This window comes from Carassius carassius, chromosome 2 (genome assembly GCF_963082965.1).
Source record: "Carassius carassius chromosome 2, fCarCar2.1, whole genome shotgun sequence".
Classification (NCBI taxonomy): Eukaryota; Metazoa; Chordata; class Actinopteri; order Cypriniformes; family Cyprinidae; genus Carassius; species Carassius carassius.
In genome coordinates, this window is record NC_081756.1 from 1407520 (window position 1) to 1432603 (window position 25084).

The following is a 25084-nucleotide window of genomic DNA, read 5'->3' on the forward strand; positions in this document are numbered from 1 at the left end:
ACAGCAGGAAGGGGCAGCTAAAGTCTGGGGCGAGGAGTACAGGCGAGGACGTGAGTGCCACTTTGACCTGGGTGAAGGCCTCTTCCGCCGACGGAGTCCTGTGCTGACGTGGCCTGACAGGTCGGGCAGGCTTGGCAGAACCGCTTTACTTCGGCCTCCAGGCCCGGCCAGTGGAAGCGCTCGCGGATGCGTTGGGTGATGTTGGCTGCTGCGAGGTGTCCTGCCATGGGGTGGGAATGTGCCAGTTACAGGATGGTCTCGGTCTTGGCTCGAGGCACGACTAGCAACTTTTTCTCCTCCCCCCTCCGCTGGGCGACACAATAGAGCAGGCCATTCTCTACGACAAAATGTGGGAGAGGGTGGGACCGGGGGAGGACGTCCTCTCCATCCACGACTCGCACCTCCAACAGTGCTTGAGTCGGTCGTCCTCCCGCTGTTCCTTGGCGAAAGAACCCCCCAGTGACCTGTTGTTACACATCATAGAAAAGATTAGTAGATTGGGAGGGGGCCTCACCTTCTCTCCCACTGTCAGAGACGAGCAGGGCCGGCCGGCGGTGGGGTCCAGGCAGCCGCCTCGGCCTTCGACGGTTCCCCTTGGGGCTGGCAGGCTGAGTAGATGCGGTAAGCAGCTTGTCAAAGCCAGGCCAATCCCTTCCAAGCAGTACGGCCACTGGCAGGTCCTTCACCAGGCCTATCTCCACCGGCCAGGTGCCTTGGGGGGACGTAATGACCATCTCACAGGCTGGTACTTGGCGAGTGTCTCCGTGCACACAGGTAATCGGCAGGAAGTTTCTCTGGCCGCTTCGAGTGGCGCACAACCGCGACTGGATGAGGGTGACCACACTGCCTGAGTCCAACAGGGCCCGGAATCGTCTTCCATCCACCTTCACCTCTGCTTCGGGGACTCCCGCTGGTACTCGCTGGTGGACAATGCAGCCTGCCACCCAGGCTCGCGGAGGCGATGGTGGGTCTGCGCCAGGCATGGGCTCATCTCACGGTGGGGAAACCATCAGCCTGCTGACCGGTCGCACGGTGCCCTCGAGCGGGCGTCGCTCCTGGACCACCCTCCGGGGGAAGGGCGGCAGCCGGTCCCCTGCCTCACTGTGATGGACAGCATCCGCCAGCTCGATCGCCTCCACCAGTTCACGGATATTCCTCATGCAGACGGCCTGTTAGTGGGTACGAGGTAGTGCGCGAAGGAGGCGATCGACTACCACACGTTCCGCTACCTGTGTTGGGGTGGGGTCTCCCTCCAGCAACCAATGCTGGGCGATGTGGCTGAGTTTCGACTGCCTGGGCACGGGCTGGCACCCGGGGCTTGTATTCCCATTCGTGAAACTGCTGGGTGGCGCACACAGGGGAGAGGCCAAGCCTCGCCAGGATCTCTCGCTTGACTTCGGCATAGTTGTCGGCGGTCATCAAGGGGAGCGAGAAGTAAACCCTCTGCGCTTACGGTGAGGAGGGGTGCCAGCGCATGTGCCCATTCCTCCTCGGGCCATCCCTCACGGTGGGCGGTGTTCTCGAAGACCTGAAGGAATGCCTCCACATCGCTCAGGTAGGCAGCCCGGACGGCGGCGAGTTCATCCTCCGTCCTGCCCAGGCGAGTGGCGAGGTGTTCCGCTATTTGCTGCTGGCGGATGCTCACTTCAGCGAGGCGTTGTAAGACGTCCTCCATCGCGGGGACGTGCGCGCCGCCTTCCATGGTGCTGGTCACACAAACAGGGAAAGTGGGAAAAAAAATTAGGAGTTGGGGCGATGATCTTGTCAATAATTCTTCACTGTTTTTCCCGCATTCTCCACTACTTGTCACGGGGTGAAGAATCACTCGACAAGGGGTGCGTGAATTAAGTGCCCCGGAGGGTGGATTTATTTAAGTGAAGGGTGCCTGGTGAAGTGAGCTGATCCGCTTTCTGGTGGCTGGTGCTTCCCGTGTGCTCTCCGTGCTCTTCGGTACCAATCAAGGTGACAGTGGGTGTCCTGACGTGCTCCAAAGTGAGTGGGCTGTCGGTCACTCGCTGCTTTCTGCGAAGAAATGAGAGAGGGATTAGACCAGCGTTGCATTCGGTTCGAGAACCTCCTCTGAGTGCAGCATGTGCTGCTTAAGAGTGTGCAGGCTGATGGGGAGCAGCTGTGACCGATCAGCCGGTGATGAGGACGTGCAGGTGCTTTCTGTTGGTTGCCAGGGCGACGCTGTTTCCTCCGGGAATGCTCGTCACTATATATATATATATATATATATATAGATGTAGACTACTTAACAAATACATTTGATCACTGGGCCTTATTGACTTGCTTACATCATATTAGTCAAGTCACTTTTATTTATATAGCGCTTTAATCAAAATACACTGCGTCAAAGCAACTGAACAACATCTGACATCTGAACCACAACAGCTCACAGATACCCGGTTCACCAAGCTGCGCATGCAATGCAATGACGGTACGTGACGTGACATTCAGCCAAGTATGGTGACCCATACTCAGAATTTGTGCTCTGCATTTCACCCATCCGAAATGCACACACACAGAGCAGTGAACACACACACACACTGTGAGCACACACCCGGAGCAGTGGGCAGCCATTTATGCTGCGGCGCCTGGGGAGCAGTTGGGGGTTCGATGCCTTGCTCAAGGGCACCTAAGTCGTGGTATTGAAGGTGGAGAGAGAACTGTACATGCACTCCCCCCACCCACAATTCCTGCCAGCCCGGGACTCGAACTCACAACCTTTCGATTGGGAGTCCGACTCTCTAACCATTAGGCCACGACTTCCCCGATAAAGCATTGTACGATGAGCATTTACTACTTTTAAAAAACAAGGTCCAGGAAGCTGCTCGGGTACAATATTTTCTTTTTTTTTTTTTTTTGCGGTCCGAGTTGCGGGCGGGTTAGTTGAAAACATCGGGTCGGGTGCGGGTTGTTTATACACTGACCCGCGCATCACTGAGCCAGTGCAGTGTTGACAGGACCGGGCTAATATGGTCATACTTCCTGGTTCTAGTAAGAACTCTTGCTGCTGCATTTTGGACTAGCTGTAGTTTATTTACTAAGCGTGCAGAACAACCACCCAATAAAGCATTACTATAATCTAACCTTGAGGTCATAAATGCATGGATTAACATTTCTGCATTTGACATTGAGAGCATAGGCCATAATTAGATATATTTTTGAGATGGAAAAATGCAGTTTTACAAATGCTAGAAACAGGGCTTTCTAAGGAAAGATTGCTATCAAATAACACACCTAGGTTCCTAACTGATGTCGTAACTATGACAAACACACACAAACACAGACGTTTATATGTTCATGCATTTGTTAAGCTAATGATGCCTGTCAGTACTGACAAATCAAAGAAAGGAGTTATTTGCATGGAAAGTCATGTTTTCATTGACCAATGTTCAGGATGAAGATTCATTTGAGCTGGGATCTGCAATGTGTTTTCTAACACACATCAACCAATCTTTATTATATTATAAATATAATAAATATTATTATAAATGAACTAGTTTAGTTACATTTATAATTTACAATAGGATAGTTTTATTAATGCATTTTATTTGACATTTTGTACTGATATCAGTGCAAGGTAATCATAAAGCAGTTCATAAGAATTTGTCATTGTTTTACCAAACAGTCAAAATGTTTATTTGTTTACTGTGTCTTAATTTTATTAATATTGTTCATATATATATATATATATATATATATATATATATATATATATATATATATATATATATATATATATATATATTTATTTGTAAGTCAAATGTCATTACATTGGGAACCTACTGTTTCATAAATAAAAAGAGCAACACTGGTGGGACTCAAACCTCATCACCATAAATAGAGCACACACACCATCTGAAAATACAGATCTATAACATGCTACTTACCTGTCTTAAAGTCCTGTGTGCCACGGTCACTGTTCTTCAAGCCTCTCCCAAGTCAATTTTCAGTCAGTATAACAGAGGCCAGCGAGTAGGTGCTGTGCAGGTAAACCTCAATCCTAGTTGCTAGTGGCTGCAGTCTTTAGCCTCCTTGTTAAGAGCGTCCACCTCCCATGCTGAAGACCCACTCTGAACAAGAACGAGGTGTGGCGAGGTGTGGGAAAAAGGTTACATTGGTGCTGTGTCCCAGATGAGGGTGAAGTTTAGGGGGGTGAATGTAACAGAGGCCAGTCATTAGGTGCTGTGCTGTTAAACCTGATTCCCCTGATCTCAAGAGACATACCAGTGGGTGCAGTCTTTAGCCTCTTTGTTAGTGCGTCCGCCTCCCACTTAGACACTTAGGACTTAGGTCGGCCTGTGCCCTAAGTTGCATTGGGCAGCAAGTTTCCTCCAACTCGACTGATTGGCCACAATGTTTTTTCAGTTTCACCCCATGAAACGTTGACAGCTTTAAGATCTTTAATAAAGGTACGATGCAAAGTTATTTGTGATCGACCTTGTTTTTTTTTGACATGGGGTGGTTTTCATATGAGTGCAGTTTTTGTGTCTTTAGAAGGTAGTCATTAAAGGATGTGGCCAGCTAACCTTAGTTTGGTGACAACTTCTTGGAGTGGGCAAGTGTCAGTACGACGATAAATCTCATCATTGCTGATATGGTCTGGTTACGACACACCCAGAATTTTGATATCCCACTCGTTTAATCTTGAAAGCCCTGTCTTGGCTGCCTCTTGTTCCAGTCTCTTTGTCATATCCTGAATGTTCTTCCGTTTTGTTCCAAGTAGGGCGATGTCATCCGCAAAATCAAGGTTTTGCTTGATTTTGCTTAATGGTCTTTTGCTGTCAGCAGAACCTTGCCATTGTTATCTTTGATAACATAAAAACAGATTAAACAAACAAACAAGTTATTTGAAGTTTTCAAGCTCAGCAGTTATTCATGTTTCAGATTTTGTAACTGGGGAGTGCTTTTGTTTAAGAGAGGGAAATGAAACTGGATAAAAGTGGGTGGTAGTGATTAATGTGGACTGGACAGAGGGCAGTGGAAGCAATAGCAATTCCACCAGAAGTGAACCCCTTCTTGAAGCACTGCGATCAAACGAGTCTCTCACTTCACTAAAACAATACAACCCTTGTTGTGGTGCTCTGGCTGGAAGTACCTGACGTTCTCGACAAATGCTTCGAAGCCTCAGTGTCAGGCATAACATCGGTAGCAAGTACCTCAAGTTGTACACCAGTCTTCCATTTCCTCAACTTTTCCCTAATGTGTTTGTGTGTGCACTCTGTATTAACCATATCGTCAATTATCATCTACAACAATCTGCAATATCCTACTTAACTTTTTTTCCAGTGGTTAACTTATTAAAGGGGTAGTTCACCCAAAAATGAAAATTCTGTCATTAATTACTCACGCTACGGCACATGCAGAGGGGAATGCGGTGGGTGATTGAGCACCTGCCCCTTTTCCCCTTGATGTCCAAAGTGCCCTTTTGTCGAGGCAATCTTTTTTTTTTGCAATTAAACGCCATTTTGTGAAGGCCTGCCCAATATAACTATTAGTAAAATTAAAGAATAATAATCTAGCAATAAATAAAATTATCAACATGATGATGATCTCACCTGACAATTTCATCCTGAACAATCCCTCACATTCAGACACCTTAAGTAATTTAGCGCACTACCAGGATGCTTTCATAACATCTGTGGCTGCCGATAAGTGAAGTTCTCAGCGGAGCGGTGTGCTTGCATACTTGTATTACTGAAATGTTATTATTTTACAAGAACAACGTAAAGAGAGCATGCACAGCTGTTGTTTATATTGCTGTTTGTAGCCTGTGGAAGTAGGGTTAGCTGCATCAAGGGGCTATAATAATTTTTCTCAATATGTTTACCAATGACATTTTTATGATCAGTTTATAAAGGCTACTACAAAAGCATTTTCCCCATACATTTTTATCATAGAATAAGACAAGAAATATATTTTATATTTTTCTATAGGCTACAAAATGATATGTCAGTCAATACTGCATTATTCATATAGTTTATTCTACAGCATCTAGAACTTCAGATTCTTTCATTACACCCAAAGAAAAACTTCAGTGTTTTACAAATTTCGGAGAGAAAGATCTAAATAAATTTATCACTGCATCTTAACCAACAACATGCCTATTAGATCCTGTACCCACAAAATTACTGCAACATAGGTATTCAAGGGCAGGCTTTAAGATGGTTTAGATCCTACCTGTGCGATCGCTACCACTTTATTTAAATGGGAAGTCAACTTTATCACCAGTAAAGTAAGGAGTGCCACAAGGATCTGTCCTAGGTCTTCTGCTATTTTCAGTATAGATGTTAAACTTTGGTAATTTTATTAGAAAATATGGAATTAGTTTCCATTGTTATGCTGATGATACTTGACTATACTGTATATCTCAATAAGACCAGATGAAACTTCTGAATTATCTAAGCTAACAGAGTTTATTAAAAATGTAAAAGATTGGATGACCAATAATTTTCTCCTATTGAATTCGGATAAGACAGAGATATTACTTATTGTACCAAAAATCAGTACACAGAATCTCTTGGAATACAATTTGCAACTAGACAGATGTACTGTTACTTCCACTGCAATCAAAAATTTGGGTGTTGTATAAGACAGCAACTTGTCCTTTGAAAATCATATTTCCCATGTTACAAAACAGCATTCTTCCATCTTGGAAACATTTTCAAGCTCCAAAACATGTTACCTGTTACTGATGCAGAAAAGTTAGTTTGTGCATTCATGACTTCTAGACTGGATTATTGTAATGCACTGCTAGGTATTAACAATTACCTACAAGGCCCTTAATGGTTTAGCTCCAGCATACCTAACTAGCTTTCTACCACGCAACAGTCCATCACGCTTCCTAAGGTTGCAAACCCTTTCTCATTTGGCTCCCAAACTCTGGAATAGCCTTCCTGATAATGTTCGGGGTTCAGACACTGTCTCTGTTTAAATCTAGATTAAAGACACATCTCTTTTGCCAAGCATTCAAAAATTGCATCTCATAATATTGCAGTTATGTCTGATCAAATTAATACTATTCCTCAGCTTGGGTTGAACTAACCGTTTGTGCTTGGTTGGAACAGCAGCTATGCTAATTATGTCTCTATTTGTTTCTCTGTTTCTGCCACATGATTGACATCCCATATGAACTTGTAATTAAACAATGTTCAGTCTAGAGATGACAGAACACCTGAGAAGAGAGGATACAAACCCCTCAGAGAACCTCAGATGATGCCAACCCTGAAAAAACATAAATTACCAATTTTTGTTACAAGTCTGATTGCAACATAATCATTGCTGTTAATATTGTTCATCGTCTGTTTGATTGTGTCATTAGTTGAATTTTACCATAGATTTCTGCCATAATCAGCAATATGACACAGTCATCACTGACAAGCTACTACAAAATATATTGTAGAAACTTAATTTTCTGTAAAGTTGCTCTGCAACGATTTGTATTTTGAAAAGCGCTATGCAAATAAATTGAATTGAAATGAATTTATTGATTACCTGGAGAGAACTTAAAAAAACACACATAAACCATATATTTTCACAATTGTGTGTTTATTGTCTTCACATTACATCAGTAAAAACGTTTCTGCTTTTTATTCAGCTCAGCTATAGCTGGATGCTTTTGTCCATATTAGGGATTTCCTGCATGTCATAGAGCACATTTAGGCCACACCCACTCTGTGGTGGGGGCAAATCCAACACTCTCTATTGATTTTATATTGGAGGAAGCTGCCTCCTTGTCATTTCTGACTTGTAACAACAAAAGAGAACAAACCAAGTAAACAAGCTAAGAAACCTAACTACATTTTAATAAGCTGTCCAGCCCCTCAAAAATGAATGATTAAGGAGACAAATAGATTTAGATGTCAGGGTATTTAATGTTGGGCTATTCGGTTGGATAATTTCTCTTAACAAAAGAAGGGGAAGGAAAAGGGGCACTAACAGAGACCAATAAAATTGAGTTTCTCAACATAGCTCTTCCTCTCAGGTTCACAAAGTGTGGTGAAATAATACTTTGATATGGTTAAAAATAATAAATTTTTCCTGTCACTGATTACCTTTTCCTTCAGTGGGTGCAGTTCTAAGTGTAATTTGACAAATTGTGCTCTACTTTTATGTCCTTAAAACACTCATTTTTTGTTCGACAGCTTATAGAAACTTTCTTTTTTTTAGCTTGTTTACTGTACAATTTGTCACATAGCAGCTTTTATACATCGTTCTGTTTTTTGTTATATGTCAGAAATGACAAGGAGGCAGCTTCCCGAAATACAAAGTCAATGGAGAGCATTGGATTGTTTTCCCTCCGGTGGGAATGGTTTTCAGATTACGACGAGTGCCACTCTGTCTATACAAGTTATTACTTCTATGAGGTTGTTTTGGACTTTCTGCGTGAGAGTGCACTCCAGCTTCCAGTATGAATGAAACAGACACTGTATGATAGTTTTCAGCGCTCCTGATATTCACATCTCCTCATTTTGTATACAAATAAATGTCAGGTCTTGCATACCCTTATGGAAATTAACCATGGTTTTACTTCAAATAAAACCAAAACAACATATTTACTATAGTTAAACCATGCTAACCACAAATTAACCATGATTTTGCTATATTAACCATAGTTTAACCATGGTATTTGTAGTAAATCTGTGGTTATACAAATGGTAGTCAACACGCCAAAAAACCATGGGTTACTACTACAGTTCCTCTTCAGGAACTCGAGCTGCGTCGAAACGCTTTGGGGAACGCGTTTAGCGTGAGTGACTCTAAATATCATATCTAATCTGTCTTATAGAAGAGCGTGACGTCACGGGCGGGGTGACGTAAGCGACCAGGAAGCTATAAAGGCACGAGCCGCGCAGCCGGCTTCAGCTTCACGTATTTCAGCAAGCGCTCTGTGTGTGCATGTCATTCTGTCTTGTCGGTCTTATTTTTTGTTGTTTGTCACTATTAGCTCCTCATAGAGTAAGCAATAGTCAAAGAGCAAAGCTAAGACGAGACATCTGAAAGGTGAATCCAGAACGCGTGTTCATCACGAGTGGGAATACACGGTCTTTGCAAGGTTTGCCTGGGATCGAGGCATGTTGTTTCAGCTCTTGAGGGAGCCGACTGCCTGCACTGGTACAGCCAGTGTGGACGCTTCGATCCCGGAGGACTCTCTCGAGGGGGAGTCTTCGCCAGCATTCCTCGCAGTGTCGGTCCCACTTTCGCCGAGGCGGAGCGGCGCATGCACTCGCTGGGTTCGCAGATGAGATCTGCTGGAGGGTATGGAGACGGGTGCGTCCCTATCTCCTACTTTACCCGCCAGATCTGCCCGATCTCCGGGTTTGGAATCCTGAGTGTTGTGGTCCTTCCCCCCGAGTGACGGCTGTGACGCACCGCCTTTTTTTCTCCGAGGAGATTGAAATGGAGGGCGTTGATGAGCTCGCAGTTGCACAAACATAAGCTGCATAAACATCAGTTGCACAGACAACAGTTACAAAAGCATCAGTTTCACAAGCATTTTATGCCTAACTGTATAACGAGCAGCATTAATGAGGAACGCAGCTAAAGCAGTCAGCTCTCTGGAAAAAATAAGGGTGAAAATGACTGTGCTCCTCGCATTTCTAAAGACGGGGTGAAGACGGCTCTGCCTATCTCCACCCGTGTTCCCTAGATCTAGAGTTCATTCTCGAGGCTCGGAAGCACGCGCAGCGGTTCCTTCCCCCTCTGTGAACTCGCAGCTGCAGCTACTTATCTCCGACGAGATTAATATTGTTTGTGTAAGCAGCTCGTACAAAGGTTTTTTCCTAAAACGTTCTATTTTGACATCTTAATTTCAGAAGGCTATATCTTAAAATTTATAAAAGATAGAGATTTTCTGTCAATTATACAAATATTAAGGATGACCCAATGTTTATGTAGGGATTTTATTTTCCCATCTAATTTGCATATTATGACGTCATATGGGGGTGGCCATCTTGAATTATAGAATTTTCATGAAAAGTCACATGTTTAAATAATAAAATGCAGTACTTCTTTCCCCCAAAAATGTCCCTCACCTTCTGTGTGCTATATTGCACAATAATGAATGCTCAGGTAAATAGTAAGTAGTAAACAAACGGTGTAAATCATTACTAATAAATGGTAGAAACAAACCGAATGCATGTAGCAGTTGGGATTTTCAATTTACTACATGCAGCAGGCACTCTAATTCCATGTATGGGGCACATATATATTATTCATATGACACACAAACACAAGTAGACAAGACCTGTTTAGTTCAAAAGCTATGCCCCGTGTCACATCGCCTCTGCTTCTGCTACGAGCAGCGCGGCCAGATCTGCCTCGCACACGCGCTGAGTGTGCACAGCTCGGACTACTGTCAGTGTCATTGCGACTCCCCACCTTGCCTCCTAACTGTCCTATGAATACTTCAACCTCGTCTAACATACCCAGTGGCATTAGACAAAAGTCTCCACTACAATACTGTCGCCGCGATTGCGGAGAGGCGCGATCAGAAGACAAATATACATGTCTAGCGCGGTAAAAATCTCCCGCCTCGTCCCCGCAACAATAACACGCCTGCTAATTTCGCGATGAACACTCTGACCCCAGCAAACATTGTTCACACCTCTGACATTTGGCAAAGGACCATTTACATCAGGCAAAGGATTCACCGTTTGTGCTTGGTGAAGGGCTGTACTTTCACTTTCAGTATCACCGGCATCTTCTGAATGCAGCTATTCCCCTTCAGAATCAGTGTCCGTGAATAGAAGTCCCAACACCTCATTGCGGCTTTATTGAAGCTTTATTGATGCCATTAGATAATAATAATAATGATAATAATAATAATCTATTGCCAATACTCGCTGACGTTGACAATATTGGTCAGATAAAATGGCTCAGTCTCACACTAGCTCCGCTTTTTTTCGCACTGATTCAATGCGCTCTAGCTCGAAGATTTTGTATAGGAGCATTACGTTTTTTTGAGTCAGAGATGAAGTATTACATGTCTGCTATCTGGTGCAGGGGAGGTTGCATGAAATTTGACACCCTATTTGACAAAATCGGCCGTTTTATTCAGTGCCGCATCTTGTCGAGTAAACTCGACCGTGGCGCCAAGAGGGTTAAATTCAGTATTTATCTGATTATGAGAAGTTAGATATGAATTATATCAACAAGGCAGACGTGTTTACTCATCTGATTGTTTGTTTGTTTTAAATTCTGAGGAAAATAATGACATTTATCTCAATCTGAGAAATTGTATATACTGGAGGGGCTGCTGGTCTATTGTCAGAGTGTTGCCGTCCGCGCTCCCCCGCGTCGGGACAGGAGGCTGAAGCAACGCTCTGAACCAGGGTTTTCCCAGCTGAAGGCGGATTTGAGGGCCGTACTTCAGGCTGGGAGGCCCTCGGTTAAGAAGTCCTGACACGTTTCGGTCACGACTGCAGAGGGCGGCCCCTACTCGGGTAGAGTGGCGTACACCGCATTACACGGTGCCGTCTTGCCTCAGCGCCCTCTGGGGGCCGGTCTGCCAACCCTGCCAGTGTTCCAGGGCGCAGCGGTCACCAGCGAGCATCGTTCTCAGTATTTTCCGCCCATGCGCGTAGCAGGGCTGAAACGCTCGCCTCCCCTGCGGGAGCCTCTTACGCCAGAGGTCAGTCTCGAGAGACTGATTCCCTTAGTAGATTATTTAGCAGCGTGGAAACTACTGCTAAATGTATCTCAATGGGTCCTGCACACAGTAGAAAAACGCTACTGGATTCAGTTCGGCTCTGCACCGCCGATATTCAACGGGGTCATTCCGACGATAGTCGGCCCCAGGCAGGTTCTGGTTATGGAACAGGAAGTGAAAACCCTATTAGAGAAGGAGGCCATTGAGGTGGTCCCTCCTTAAGACAGGGAGTCCGGGTTCTACAGTCGGTATTTCATAGTTCCAAAGAAGGATGGGGGGTTGCGTCTCATTATAGACTTGAGGGTCTTAAATCGTTCAGTTATGAGATTGAAGTTCAAAATGCTCACGATCAAGCATGTTGTAGGTCAGATCAGGTCCGAGGACTGGTCCGTCACAATAGATCTCAAAGATGCATACTTCCACATATCCATCCTTCCACAACACAGGAAGTTTCTGAGGTTCGCTTTCGGGGGCGAAGCCTACCAGTATCGAGTACATCCCTTCGGCCTTGCACTCTCACCCCGCACATTTACAAAATGTGTAGACACGGCTCTGGTTCCCCTGCGCATGCAGGGCATCCGCATTCTCAACTGTATCGACGATTGGTTGATTTTAGCTCAGTCAGAGCTGGTTGTGGCTCGGCATCGAGATGTCGTTCTCGCACATATGGGGGAGCTGGGTTTGAGACTGAACGCCCCTTGTACAAGCTGGCGCACCAGATCCTTGTGTGGTCCCAGAGCAAACTCCTCTCGTTAAGAGCAGTATATATTCCTGGGAAACTAAATGTGGGAGCAGACATACTGTCGAGGCAGGGGCCGAGGCCCGGGGAATGGAGGCTTCACCCCAAGGTGGTGAAGCAGATATGGAGAGTTTTTGGCAGGGCTCAAGTAGACCTTTTTGCGACTCAAGAGACATCACAATGTCCCTTTTGGTTCTCTCTAGTTCATACAGCTCCTCTTGGACTGGACGCTATGGTACAGACCTGGCCGAGGCTTCGTCTGTACGCCTTCCCCCCTATTGCTCTGCTCCCGGGAGTTCTGGCGAGAGTACGCCGGGACGGGGTCCGTCTGTTATTAGTGGCCTCGTTCTGGCTGGGCCGAGTATGGTCAAAGTCAAAGTCACCTTTATTTATATAGCGCTTTAAACAAAATACATTGCATCAAAGCAACTGAACAACATTCATTAGGAAAACAGTGTCATTAATGAAAAAATTATAGTTAAAGGCAGTTCATCATTGAATTCAGTTATGTCATCTCTGTTCAATTAAATAGTGTCTGTGCATTTATTTGCAATCAAGTCAACGATATCGCTGTAGATGAAGTGTCCCCAACTAAGCAAGCCAGAGGCGACAGCGGCAAGGAACCGAAACTCCATCGGTGACAGAATGGAGAAAAAAACCTTGGGAGAAACCAGGCTCAGTTGGGGGGCCAGTTCTCCTCTGACCAGACGAAACCAGTAGTTCAATTCCAGGCTGCAGCAAAGTCAGATTGTGCAGAAGAATCATCTGTTTCCTGTGGTCTTGTCCTGGTGCTCCTTTGAGACAAGGTCTTTACAGGGGATCTGGGGCTCTAGTTGTCCTGGTCTCCGCTGTCTTTAAGGGATGTAGAGGTCCTTTCTAGGTGCTGATCCAGCATCTGGTCTGGATACGTACTGGATCCGGGTGACTGCAGTGACCCTCTGATCTGGACACCGACTGGATCTGGTGGCCACGGTGACCTCGGAACAAGAGAGAAACAGACAAATATTAGCATAGATGCCATTCTTCTAATGATGTAGCAAGTACATAGGGTGTTATTGGAAGTGTTTCCGGATTCGGTTTACCTAATTAATGCAGCCTAAAAATCCTTTAACGGATTTGGATAATAAAAGCATATTAGTATGTTATGTGTATGCCAGGTTAAAGAGATGGGTCTTTAATCTAGATTTAAACTGCAAGAGTGTGTCTGCCTCCCGAACAATGTTAGGTAGGTTATTCCAGAGTTTAGGCGCCAAATAGGAAAAGGATCTGCCGCCCGCAGTTAATTTTGATATTCTAGGTATTATCAAATTGCCTGAGTTTTGAGAACGTAGTGGACATAGAGGATTATAATGTAAAAGGAGCTCATTCAAATACTGAGGTGCTAAACCATTCAGGGCTTTATAGGTAATAAGCAATATTTTAAAATCTATACGATGCTTGATAGGGAGCCAGTGCAGTGTTGACAGGACCGGGCTAATATGGTCATACTTCCTGGTTCTAGTAAGAACTCTTGCTGCTGCATTTTGGACTAGCTGTAGTTTGTTTACTAAGCGTGCAGAACAACCACCTAATAAAGCATTACAATAATCTAACCTTGAGGTCATAAAAGCATGGATTAACATTTCTGCATTTGACATTGAGAGCATAGGCCGTAATTTAGATATATTTTTGAGATGGAAAAGTGCAGTTTTACAAATGCTAGAAACGTGGCTTTCTAAGGAAAGATTGCGATCAAATAGCACACCTAGGTTCCTAACTGATGACGAAGAATTGACAGAGCAACCATCAAGTCTTAGACAGTGTTCTAGGTTATTACAAGCGGAGTTTTTAGGTCCTATAATTAACACCTGTTTTTTTCAGAATTTAGCAGTAAAAAATTACTCGTCATCCAGTTTTTTATATCGACTTTGCAATCCATTAGTTTTTCAAATTGGTGTGTTTCACCGGGCTGCGAAGAAATATAGAGTTGAGTATCATTAGCATAACAGTGAAAGCTAACACCATGTTTCCTGATGATATCTCCCAAGGGTAACATATAAAGCGTGAAGAGTAGCGGCCCTAGTACTGAGCCTTGAGGTACTCCATACTGCACTTGTGATCGATAGGATACATCTTCATTCACTGCTACGAACTGATGGCGGTCATATAAGTACGATTTAAACCATGCTAATGCACTTCCATTAATGCCAACAAAGTGTTCAAGTCTATGCAAAAGAATGTTGTGGTCAATTGTGTCAAACGCAGCACTAAGATCCAATAAAACTAATAGAGAGATACACCCACGATCAGATGATAAGAGCAGATCATTTGTAACTCTAAAAAGAGCAGTCTCAGAACTATGATACGGTCTAAATCCTGACTGGAAATCCTCACATATACCATTTTTCTCTAAGAAGGAATATAATTGTGAGGATACCACCTTTTCTAGTATCTTGGACAGAAAAGGGAGATTCGAGATTGGTCTATAATTAACTAGTTCTTTGGGGTCAAGCTGTGGTTTTTTGATGAGAGGCTTAATAACAGCCAGTTTGAATGTTTTGGGGACATATCCTAATGACAATGAGGAATTAATAATAGTCAGAAGAGGATCTATGACTTCTGGAAGCACCTCTTTTAGGAGCTTAGATGGTATAGGGTCTAACATACATGTTGTTGGTTTAGATGATTTAACAAGTTTATACAATTCTTCCTCACCTATAGTAGAGAATGAGTGGAACTGTTCCTCAGGGGGTCTATAGTGCACTGTCTGATGTGATACTGTAGCTGACGGCTGAATGGTTGCAATTTTATCTCTAATAGTATCGATTTTAGAAGTAAAGTAGTTCATAAAGTCATTAATGCTGTGATGTTGGGAAATGTCAACACTTGTTGAGGCTTTATTTTTCGTTAATTTAGCCACTGTATTGAATAAATACCTGGGGTTATGTTTGTTTTCTTCTAAAAGAGAAGAAAAGTAATCGGATCTAGCAGTTTTTAATGCTTTTCTGTAGGATATGTTACTTTCCCGCCAAGCAATACGAAATACCTCTAGTTTTGTTTTCCTCCAGCTGCGCTCCATTTTTCGGGCTGCTCTCTTTAGGGTGCGAGTATGCTCATTATACCATGGTGTCAAACTGTTGTCCTTAACCTTCCTTAAGCGTAAAGGAGCAACTGTATTTAAAGTGCTAGAAAAGAGAGAGTCCATAGTTTCTGTTACATCATCAAGTTCTGAAGTTTTGGATATGCTAAGGAACTTGGATACATCAGGAAGATAACTTAAAAAGCAGTCTTTTGTGTTAGAAGTGATGGTTCTTCCATACTTGTAACAAGAAGTAGGATTTACAATTTTGGCTATATGAAGTTTGCACAAAACTAAATTATGATCTGAGATATCATCACTTGGCTGAATAATTTCAACACCATCAACATCAATTCCATGTGACAGTATTAAATCTAGAGTATGATTTCTACAATGAGTAGGTCCTGAAACGTGTTGTCTAACACCAATAGAGTTCAGAATGTCTATAAATGCTGATCCCAATGCATCTTTTTCATTATCAACATGGATATTAAAATCACCAACTATTAAGACTTTATCTGCAGCCAGAACTAACTCGGATGTAAAATCACCAAACTCTTTAATAAAGTCTGTATGGTGCCCTGGTGGCCTGTATACAGTAGCCAGTACAAACATAACAGAGGATTTATCATTAACATTTGTTTCTCTGGATAATGTTATATGAAGCACCATTACTTCAAATGAGTTATACTTGAAGCCTGCTCTCTGAGAGATCCTGAAAACGTTGTTATAAATTGAAGCAACACCTCCACCTTTGCCTTTTAGACGCGGCTCATGTTTATAACAGTAATCTTAGGGGGTGGACTCATTTAAAATAATGTAATCATCAGGTTTTAGCCAGGTTTCTGTCAAACAGAGTACATCTATATTATGATCAGTGATCATATTATTTACAGAAAGTGTTTTCGTAGAAAGGGATCTGATATTCAATAAGCCAAGCTTTATCATTTTTTTTATCCATATTGCTTCTGTTTTTTATTTGTTGAACCTCAATTAAATTGTTAATCTTAACTTGATTTGGACGTTTTTTGTTTTTTCTAGTTCGGGGAACAGACACAGTCTCTATAGTGTGATATCTAGGTGAAAAAGTCTCTATGTGCTGAGAATTTGAATTAAGTGACGGGAGGCGGCTAGCAGACGGTCGGTTTAGCCAGTCTGTCTGCTTCCTGACCTGGGCCCCAGTTAGTCAAGTATAAACACTAAGACTATTTGCCAAATTTCTAGAGAGAAGAGTGGCGCCACCCCAGGAGGGATGAAGACCATCTCTTTTAAGCAGGTCAGGTCTGCCCCAAAAGCTCGTCCAATTGTCTATGAAACCTATGTTATTCTGTGGGCACCACTTAGACATCCAGCCATTGAGTGATGACAATCTGCTATGCATCTCATCACCACGGTAAGCAGGGAGGGGACCAGAGCATATTACAATGTCTGACATCGTGCTTGCAAGTTCACACACCTCTTTAATGTTATTTTTAGTGATCTCCGACTGGCGAAGTCGAACATCATTAGCGCCGGCATGAATAACAATCTTACTGTATTTACGTTTAGCATTAGCCAGCACTTTTAAATTTGCCAAGATGTCAGGCGCTCTGGCTCCCGGTAAACATTTGACTATGGTGGCTGGTGTCTCTATATTCACGTTCCGTACAATAGAATCACCAATAACTAGAGCACTTTCATCAGGTTTCTCAGTGGGTGCATCACTGAGTGGGGAGAACCTGTTTAATGTTTTGATAGGAACAGAAGAGCGGTGTTTTGACCCACGACTACGCTGCTTCACCGTCACTCAGTTGCCCTGCTGCAAGGGCTCTGTTTCCGGAACCGAACAATGTACAGGAATCCCTGAGCTAGACGCATCCAAAGCCGTATCTAGAGCCCTAACATTCTTACTGTCCTCAATTAAAGTTTGGATGCGTGTCTCTAATTCTGAAATCTTCTCTGTCAGCCTAACTATTTCCCTGCATTTATCACATGTGAATCCCTCATCAGCGACAGAGATAGATAAACTATACATGTGGCAAGAGGTGCAAGAAACAATGATAGGAGAAGCCATTACTCACCGTGCTTGATGAAAATTCTTACTGCGGTTGTTTGATGAACTTGTGGAAAACTGGAGCGAGAGGAGAAAAGAATACAGCGATAGGTTCGAATGAAAACACTAATGACAACAAAAACACTAATGACAACGAAAACACTAATGACAAATGGTTCGCAGACCTGGTCTCGCTCCTCGACGGCTCTCCATGGGAGATACCGATCAGGACAGACCTACTCTCACAGGGCCCTTTCAGTGGCCCCTACTTATCTTGATTTTGCACCTGGCATTACCAAAGCATTCATATACCCTTGTGTGGGATAGGACTTCTGTCCTCCTCCCTTTCTGGAGCCTGACCAAGCGAAGCTAAACTGTATGTGTCCAGCTCGAGCGCTGGATGCATACGTCCACAGAGCTGCCATGTGGAGAAAAATGGACCAATTGCTTTTATGCTGCGGTCCACCCAAGAGGGGTTTTCCTGCTTCTAAGCAGACTATTAGTCGATGGATAGTCGAGTCTATCAACCCCACCTATGAGTCCTCTTGTTGTCCTCCGCTTTCGGGAGCCAAGGCTCACTCTACTCGGGCTATGGCGGCCTCCAAGGCCTTTCTAGCAGGTGCATCCATGCTGGACATCTGCAATGCTGCGGGGTGGTCCACACCTTCTACTTTTGCAAGATTCTAAGGCTTAGACATGCCAGTCACTCCAGGCACTTCAGTCCTCTCGTCCTAAGCTGTGCTCTTCAGATACACACTAGGCAGGGGTTTGGTAGTCTGGCAGCGTTGGTACTCGTTCCCCAAAGCGTTTCGGTGTAGCTCGAGTTCCTGAAGAGGAACGTCTCTAGGTTACGTATGTAACCCTAGTTCCTCGAGGGAATGAGACGCTGCGTCTCGAGGCCATACCCCCGCTTGTTGGAACTCGAAGCAGAAGCCGGCTGCGCGGCTCGTGCCTTTATAGCTTCCTGGTCTCTTACGTCACCCCGCCCGTGACGTCACGCTCTTCTATAAGACAGATTAGATATGATATTCAGAGTCGCTCACGCTAAATGCGTTCCCCAAAGCGTTTTGACGCAGCGTCTCATTCCCTCGAGGAACCAGGGTTACATACGTGACCTAGAGACATTTTGCTATAATAAAACCAGTTATTTTTCGATAGCCTACTGCCTTTGAATTAAAATTTAGATTTTAATCTAGAAACCTCTATGTGAACACATCTGCCCGAAAAAGTGCTGGGGATGAAATTACATTTCATTAAAATGAAATATTTATTAAAAATAATCCAACTACCATTCTACACACATCAATATAAACCAACGTGCCTGTTCTCTTTCGTTCTTGGTGTTTGATTGAGAAAAGTTTAAAGCACATTGAGGGCTCCTGTCTTTATGTTATCTGACTAGAAACTATTACTGTGAAATCTAGTATTAGAGTATGTATTTTTAAAAAAATGTAGAAAAATAATTATTGAACACTGGTAAAACAGGCTTATACTGATTTTCTCATCCTCCGAATTATACTCATCAATCCTGTTTTTATGATCATTATCATTCAAAAATGAATACATTCAGAACAGGATTCAAATATAATTATATTTTAAATAAGTAAAAATATCTTTTTTTTTCTACAACAACAACAGTAGCGTTTACAACAGCAAAACCACCATAACCTGTAAAAAATAATAATAATAATAATAATAATAATAATAATAATAATAATAATAATACTAATAATAGTAATAAAAATAATTTCATTTGTAGTTCCACAGTGATTAAGATGTTTAACTTTTCATCAACTTTAAAACTTAAAATGTTTTTTTTTTTTTTTTAACTATATCATGGCTTTTGCTGCTATCAATACAGAAGCATACATTTCAGATTCACACGTATCAGCAAGGAGCACAGCCATAAAAAAAAACGTGCTCCATGTGTCCATTTTATGCTTTAAGCACCTGTGCCTCCAAAGGTCTCTACACTGCCCTGCTCCATATAATCATATACAAACCGCTGCTTTATGATGTCTTTAGGTTATACAAATTAACAAAACAATGAAGACCAATCAAATGATCTAAAGATTTATGTAATTTATTGCATATAAAATTTCCATCCATTTGGATTAGACCGTTTAATAAACTTAATATTAGGCATATTTGTCAGTCATACAGTAAATTAAACGGATCAGATTTATTTAATAATACTAATTTTGATAAAATAATTTTGTTTCAGTCTCATAGATTTTAACTCTGTGAACAGAGCTGTTTTTGGCAAGGCAAACATTATTTACACACCCATTGAGAAATTTTAACCAAAGTATGTTGTAGACATTTCATGAAGCCCCTAAATAATCATACCAACTTTTGAAAAATGGGCATCCGATGTCCACTTTAAAGAAAAAAAAAGAAAAAGATAAAGACAAGATACTAAAAATGAAAATTTTATTAGATTGTTTTATATATATATATATATATATATATATATATATATATATATATATATATATATTTTTTTTTTTTTTTTTTTTTTTTTTTTTTTTTTTCAATTTAAGCCTAAACACATATTTTGAATGTTGGGTGACTGATCTCACAAAAGAAAATGTCACATAAAAGTATCTTTCTGAACATAACAACTTACAGTGGTGCTTGTATCTGTGTTTGAGGAAAAACAAAAAGATCTGTATGAAGTGAATCTGTGTATCATTCGCAGGTCTTTGTTTGAGCTTTGAGCAGATTTACATTCTGCTTGAGATCATTCAAATACACACAAAATATTATGGAAATGATCAGTGATCAGACTGATGGAGTGGAAATCAGGAGAGATGAATGAAAGGAGAATAATTGGTTAGTGTGAACAAATGTTGATCATATTGCCTAAATTGTAATTTGTCCAGATGTTGTTGATAATCTAGTGTCTGATAAACAAATATTCAAGACAGAATAAATCTGTAAACATCACAGAATTTAAGAAACGCTGTAATCAGCTGAAAATTTCTGTTCATTAATGGTTTATCAGGGTATTTTAATCATCACTCTAAATGTCAAGTTAAAGCTACAACAAATAAGCTTTTTACATAAGTAAAAATAAAAAATCTGAATTGTAAAACCTGAAATGTTTGACCTTGTGGAAATACTTCTTCAAAAATAATCTCCCTCCACATTGCATAATTTAATTTCCATGTCAAGCTGCCAATGATAAATAAAATAAAAAAATTCCTTATTTTTTAACATGCATCCTTATTTTGAATGTGTTCTTTATTGAACATGATTTTCTCGTTTATTTATACAATTGCTTTAATTCAGATGTCCCACATATTGATTTTATGATACCTTACAACAATTGCTTTTTTTCTTTTTTTTCTTTTTATTCTGAATAGACTACTTGGGTGATAAAAGATGCTCAAGAAGAAAACTGCCTCACATTGGAAGACACAATATGGTTATGTTGTTTCAACTTATTTAAGATGATTCCTTTTAGGAGCTGATCTTATTTTGAACTAACACTAATAATGAAACTCATGGAGAGGTGAAACTTTCCAAGCATGATGATGTTTTCTTAAAATGGAATATTAGTTATTTAGATGAACAAAAACTGTATGAAAAAGAACCTTACGTACCAGTCATTTCTTTTTATATATTTATGTATTTAAGTGCCAGAAAAAAAGAAAAAAAAATCCTTAAAGTCCTCATGTTCATTTGCATTTTGTCAGATTTGGTTAGTAAATCAGACTTGATCTGAGAGGTGTTCTGAGAAAAGCAATTCTGGAGGTCCTGTGATGTGTGAAATATATTCAGCAAGCTGCCAGTCAGAATGTCCTAAGGGTGGAGAAACAAGCTGCTAAGAGAAACACAAATAAAAGCAGGGATGGATGCTCTTGTCATATCTGACCATCACAGGTATCTGGTTAATGATCTTTAACAAACACGATGGAGAGACTCTCTTATCTGTTCTTACTTTTGGGTGAGTATAAATGACACGCATCAGTCAGATGATGTATAATTACAGATGCTGTTGAGCTATTCTTCATGAACAATTTTAAAGAATCAATTGCAACATAAACTTTATCCGTATCCCACAAAGCTATTTTGTTTTTGTAACAGGTGTCTTTTCCATTCAGGCAAACCTGAAAGGTAAAAAGTACTAACTAATGTCCCATTAGTTAACATGCTTTGACTAACATTATCCAATACACAACTTATAATATTTATTAATATTTTTTAATGTTGGTTATTTAAATAAAACTGCTCATAGTTAGTTTCATGTAAGCACATATCCATTAAAAATATTAACTTCAGATTTTAATTTATAGTAGTAAATGGAATTGAGTGTTTTGGACTGGAATTTAATATTTGAACCCAAATGGAATGTACTGGAACTTCACACATTTGAGTCTTGACCCTCTGTCTCTTTAAATGTTTTTAGAGAATTTGGCATTAAAAGGAACGGCTGTACAGTCATCCATATTTTACATCTGTGGAGCTGCAAAGGCCATTGATGGCATCAGATACTCTCCTTCAGGTACACCCCATCCAGCCGAAACCCATACATACTGCTCCATCACAGATTACCAGCTCAACCCATGGTGGAGGCTGGACCTGCTGGATTCTTACTACATTTACAAAGTGACCATCACCAACAGAGCCGACTGCTGTCCGGAGCAAACCTCTGGAGTAGAGCTCCGCATCGGAAACTCTCTGGAAAAAAACGGCAACAACAATCCCAGGTGAAGCAATGAAAACAGTTATGAACGTGTCAGGAGAACTGGATTTGATCAGGTCAGCTGATTGTGTTGTGGTTTCTCTCTTTCTCTCTGCAGATGTGGTGTCACTTCACTTGTTCCAGGAGGCAGTTCTGTCAGTTTCTCTTGTGGTGGAATGGAAGGTCGTTATGTGAACATGTACCTTCCTAATATCCAGATGTATCTCACACTGTGTGAGGTGGAGGTTTTTGGAACAGGTAATTTCTGACACATCATTCTAGATTGTTTAAGTGCCATTGTCAATAGCGTAGAGATGTATGAAGCACAGTTCACAAATATTTAATTTTCAAGCTCAGCATCTTTCTGTTGGTCGAATTTGCAAGATCAACTTGAGCATGCAGTGAAATCTATGTGGGGAATTTTTTCGCACTCATGTGAAACGTTTTGCACAGATTCTTATAGAAATCTTACTGGAAGTACAGTTGAGTTTTCGCGGGCAGCAGTGTTGCCAACTATGTTTCAGGGAAAGTTGCTAAAGGTTGCTAAATGATGTTGTGATGTCATTGGGTGATGATGTCATTAAATGATGGAAATTTGTGTCATTTCATAGAATACAAAATAAGATTACTCAAATCTCAACAAAAATATGATTTTAAATATGTCAATTTCAGATATATTTGGAAAAATAATATAATATGTATTATATATATATATATATATATATATATATAATTAAAATGTATTTGTAAAATGTAATATAAATACAAAACTTTTTTATAAATACATGTTTTTATATTTAAATACAGCATTAAATGATTAAACAGTTATACATTTTTTAACAAATACATCTTTTGTATTAAAGCTACACATTCTGAACAGTTATAGTTTTAAACATCAGTGTTTTAGTATGCCACACTCTAAGAAAAGTCCATAAAAATCGGGCAAAATGTACTGTTAATATGAAACAAAATAATAACAATTCTATATTCATTTTGTGTAAGGTTACAAGAAATGTCTGTAAACTTCATGAATAATGTCCTGGCAGAAGGCTAGCCTACCTTTTCCATTATTTCTACAGATCTTTCCCAACTGATTATGGGTACAAACTAATAACAAGTCATATAAGTCGTATCATAAATGAACAATTATTATTGAACTATTGCAGCTAGCAACTACTGATTCACATGTGATGTGTGTACTGCTAACACCTCTCTCCAGGCTGAGGTGCTGTTTGGCTGGCTAGCTGTTCAATGGTTTCTTATTTTCTATAAAATAAGGTAAGGTAAGGTAAAATACACGTGCTGGTCATATAATTAAAATATCATCAAAAAGTTGATTTATTTCACCAATTCCATTTAAAAAGTTAAACTTGTATATTATATTTATTCATTACACACAGACTGATATATTTCAAATGTTTCTTTCTTTTAATTTTGATGTTTATAACTGACAATTAAGGAAAATCCCAAATTCAGTATCTCAGAAAATTAGAATATTGTGAAAAGGTTCAATATAGAAGACAGCTGGTGCCACACTCATATTATATTATTTACACTTTTTGTAAATAATATGATCACTGTTCATATTCTAGATGTGCTCCGTTTGACAGAAACCTGGCTAAAACCCGATGATTACATTATTTTAAATGAGTCCACCCCCAAGATTACTGCTATAAACATGAGCCGCATCTAAAAGGCAAAGGGGAGGTGTTGCTTCAATTTATAACAACGTTTTCAGGATTTCTCAGAGGGCAGGCTTCAAGTATAACTCGTTTGAAGTAATGGTGCTTCATATAACATTATCTAGAGAAACAAATGCTAATGATAAATCCCCTGTGATGTTTGTACTGACTACTGTATACAGGCCACCAGGGCACCATACATACTTTATTAAAGAGTTTGGTGATTTTACATCCGAGTTAGTTCTGGCTGCAGATAAAGTTTTAATAGTTGGTGATTTTAATATCCATGTTGATAATGAAAAAGATGCATTGGGATCCCCATTTATAGACATTCTGAACTCTATTGGGGTTAGACAACACGTTTCAGGACCTACTCATTGTCGAAATCATACTCTAGATTTAATACTGTCACATGGAATTGATGTTGATAGTGTTAAAATTATGCAGCCAAGTGATAATATCTCAGATCATTATTTAGTTCTGTGCAAACTTCATATAGCCAAAATTGTAAATTCTACTTCTTGTTACAAGTATGGAAGAACCATCACTTCTACCACAAAAGATTGCTTTTTAAGTTAACCTCCTGATGTATCCGAATTCCTTAGCATATCCAAAACCACAGAAGAACTTGATTATGTAACAGAAACTATGGACTCTCTCTTTTCTAGCATTTTAAATACAGTTGTTCCTTTATGCTTAAGGAAGGTTAAGGAAACTAGTCTGACACCATGGTATAATGAGCATACTCGCACACTAAAGAGAACAGCCCGAAAAATGGATCGCAGCTGGAGGAAAACAAAACTAGAGGTATTTCGAATTGCTTGGCAGGTAAGTTACCTATCCTACAGAAAATCATTAAAAACTGCTAGATCTGATTACTTTTCTTCTCTTTTAGAAGAAAACAAACATAACCCCAGGTATTTATTCAATACAGTGGCTAAATAAAAAAAAAAAAAAGGCCTCAACAAGTGTCGACATTTCCCAACATACTTTACTTCTAAAATCGATACTATTAGAGATAAAATTGTATCCACTCAGCTGTCAGCCACAGTATCGCATCAGACAGTGCAATATAGACCCCCTTAGACCGTATCATAGTACTGAGACTGCTCTCCTTAAAGAGTTACAAATTACCTGCTCTTATCATCTGATCATGGTTGTATCTCTCTATTAGTTCTATTGGATCTTAGTGCTGCGTTTGACACAATTGACCACAACATTCTTTTG

At 40.9% G+C, this 25084-nt stretch overlaps 1 protein-coding gene across 1 annotated transcript; it reads left to right on the plus strand.

The window, feature by feature from the left end:
* Window positions 1-21403: 21403 nt before the first annotated feature.
* Window positions 21404-22444, plus strand: LOC132095596 (fucolectin-5-like). Its single transcript, XM_059500740.1, has 3 exons — window positions 21404-21437; window positions 21900-22200; window positions 22294-22444. The coding sequence occupies exons 1-3, from the start codon at window positions 21404-21406 to the stop codon at window positions 22442-22444; spliced, it is 486 nt and encodes a 161-aa protein (XP_059356723.1).
* Window positions 22445-25084: the final 2640 nt, after the last annotated feature.

Excerpts from the sequence above, each read along its gene's own strand:
- LOC132095596 (XM_059500740.1), top strand. The coding sequence starts at position 21,404 with ATGGAGAGACTCTCTTATCTGTTCTTACTTTTGG. Across the intron at positions 21,438-21,899 it reads TTATCTGTTCTTACTTTTGG|AGAATTTGGCATTAAAAGGA; the intron begins GTGAGTATAAAT and ends AAATGTTTTTAG. Across the intron at positions 22,201-22,293 it reads AACGGCAACAACAATCCCAG|ATGTGGTGTCACTTCACTTG; the intron begins GTGAAGCAATGA and ends TTCTCTCTGCAG.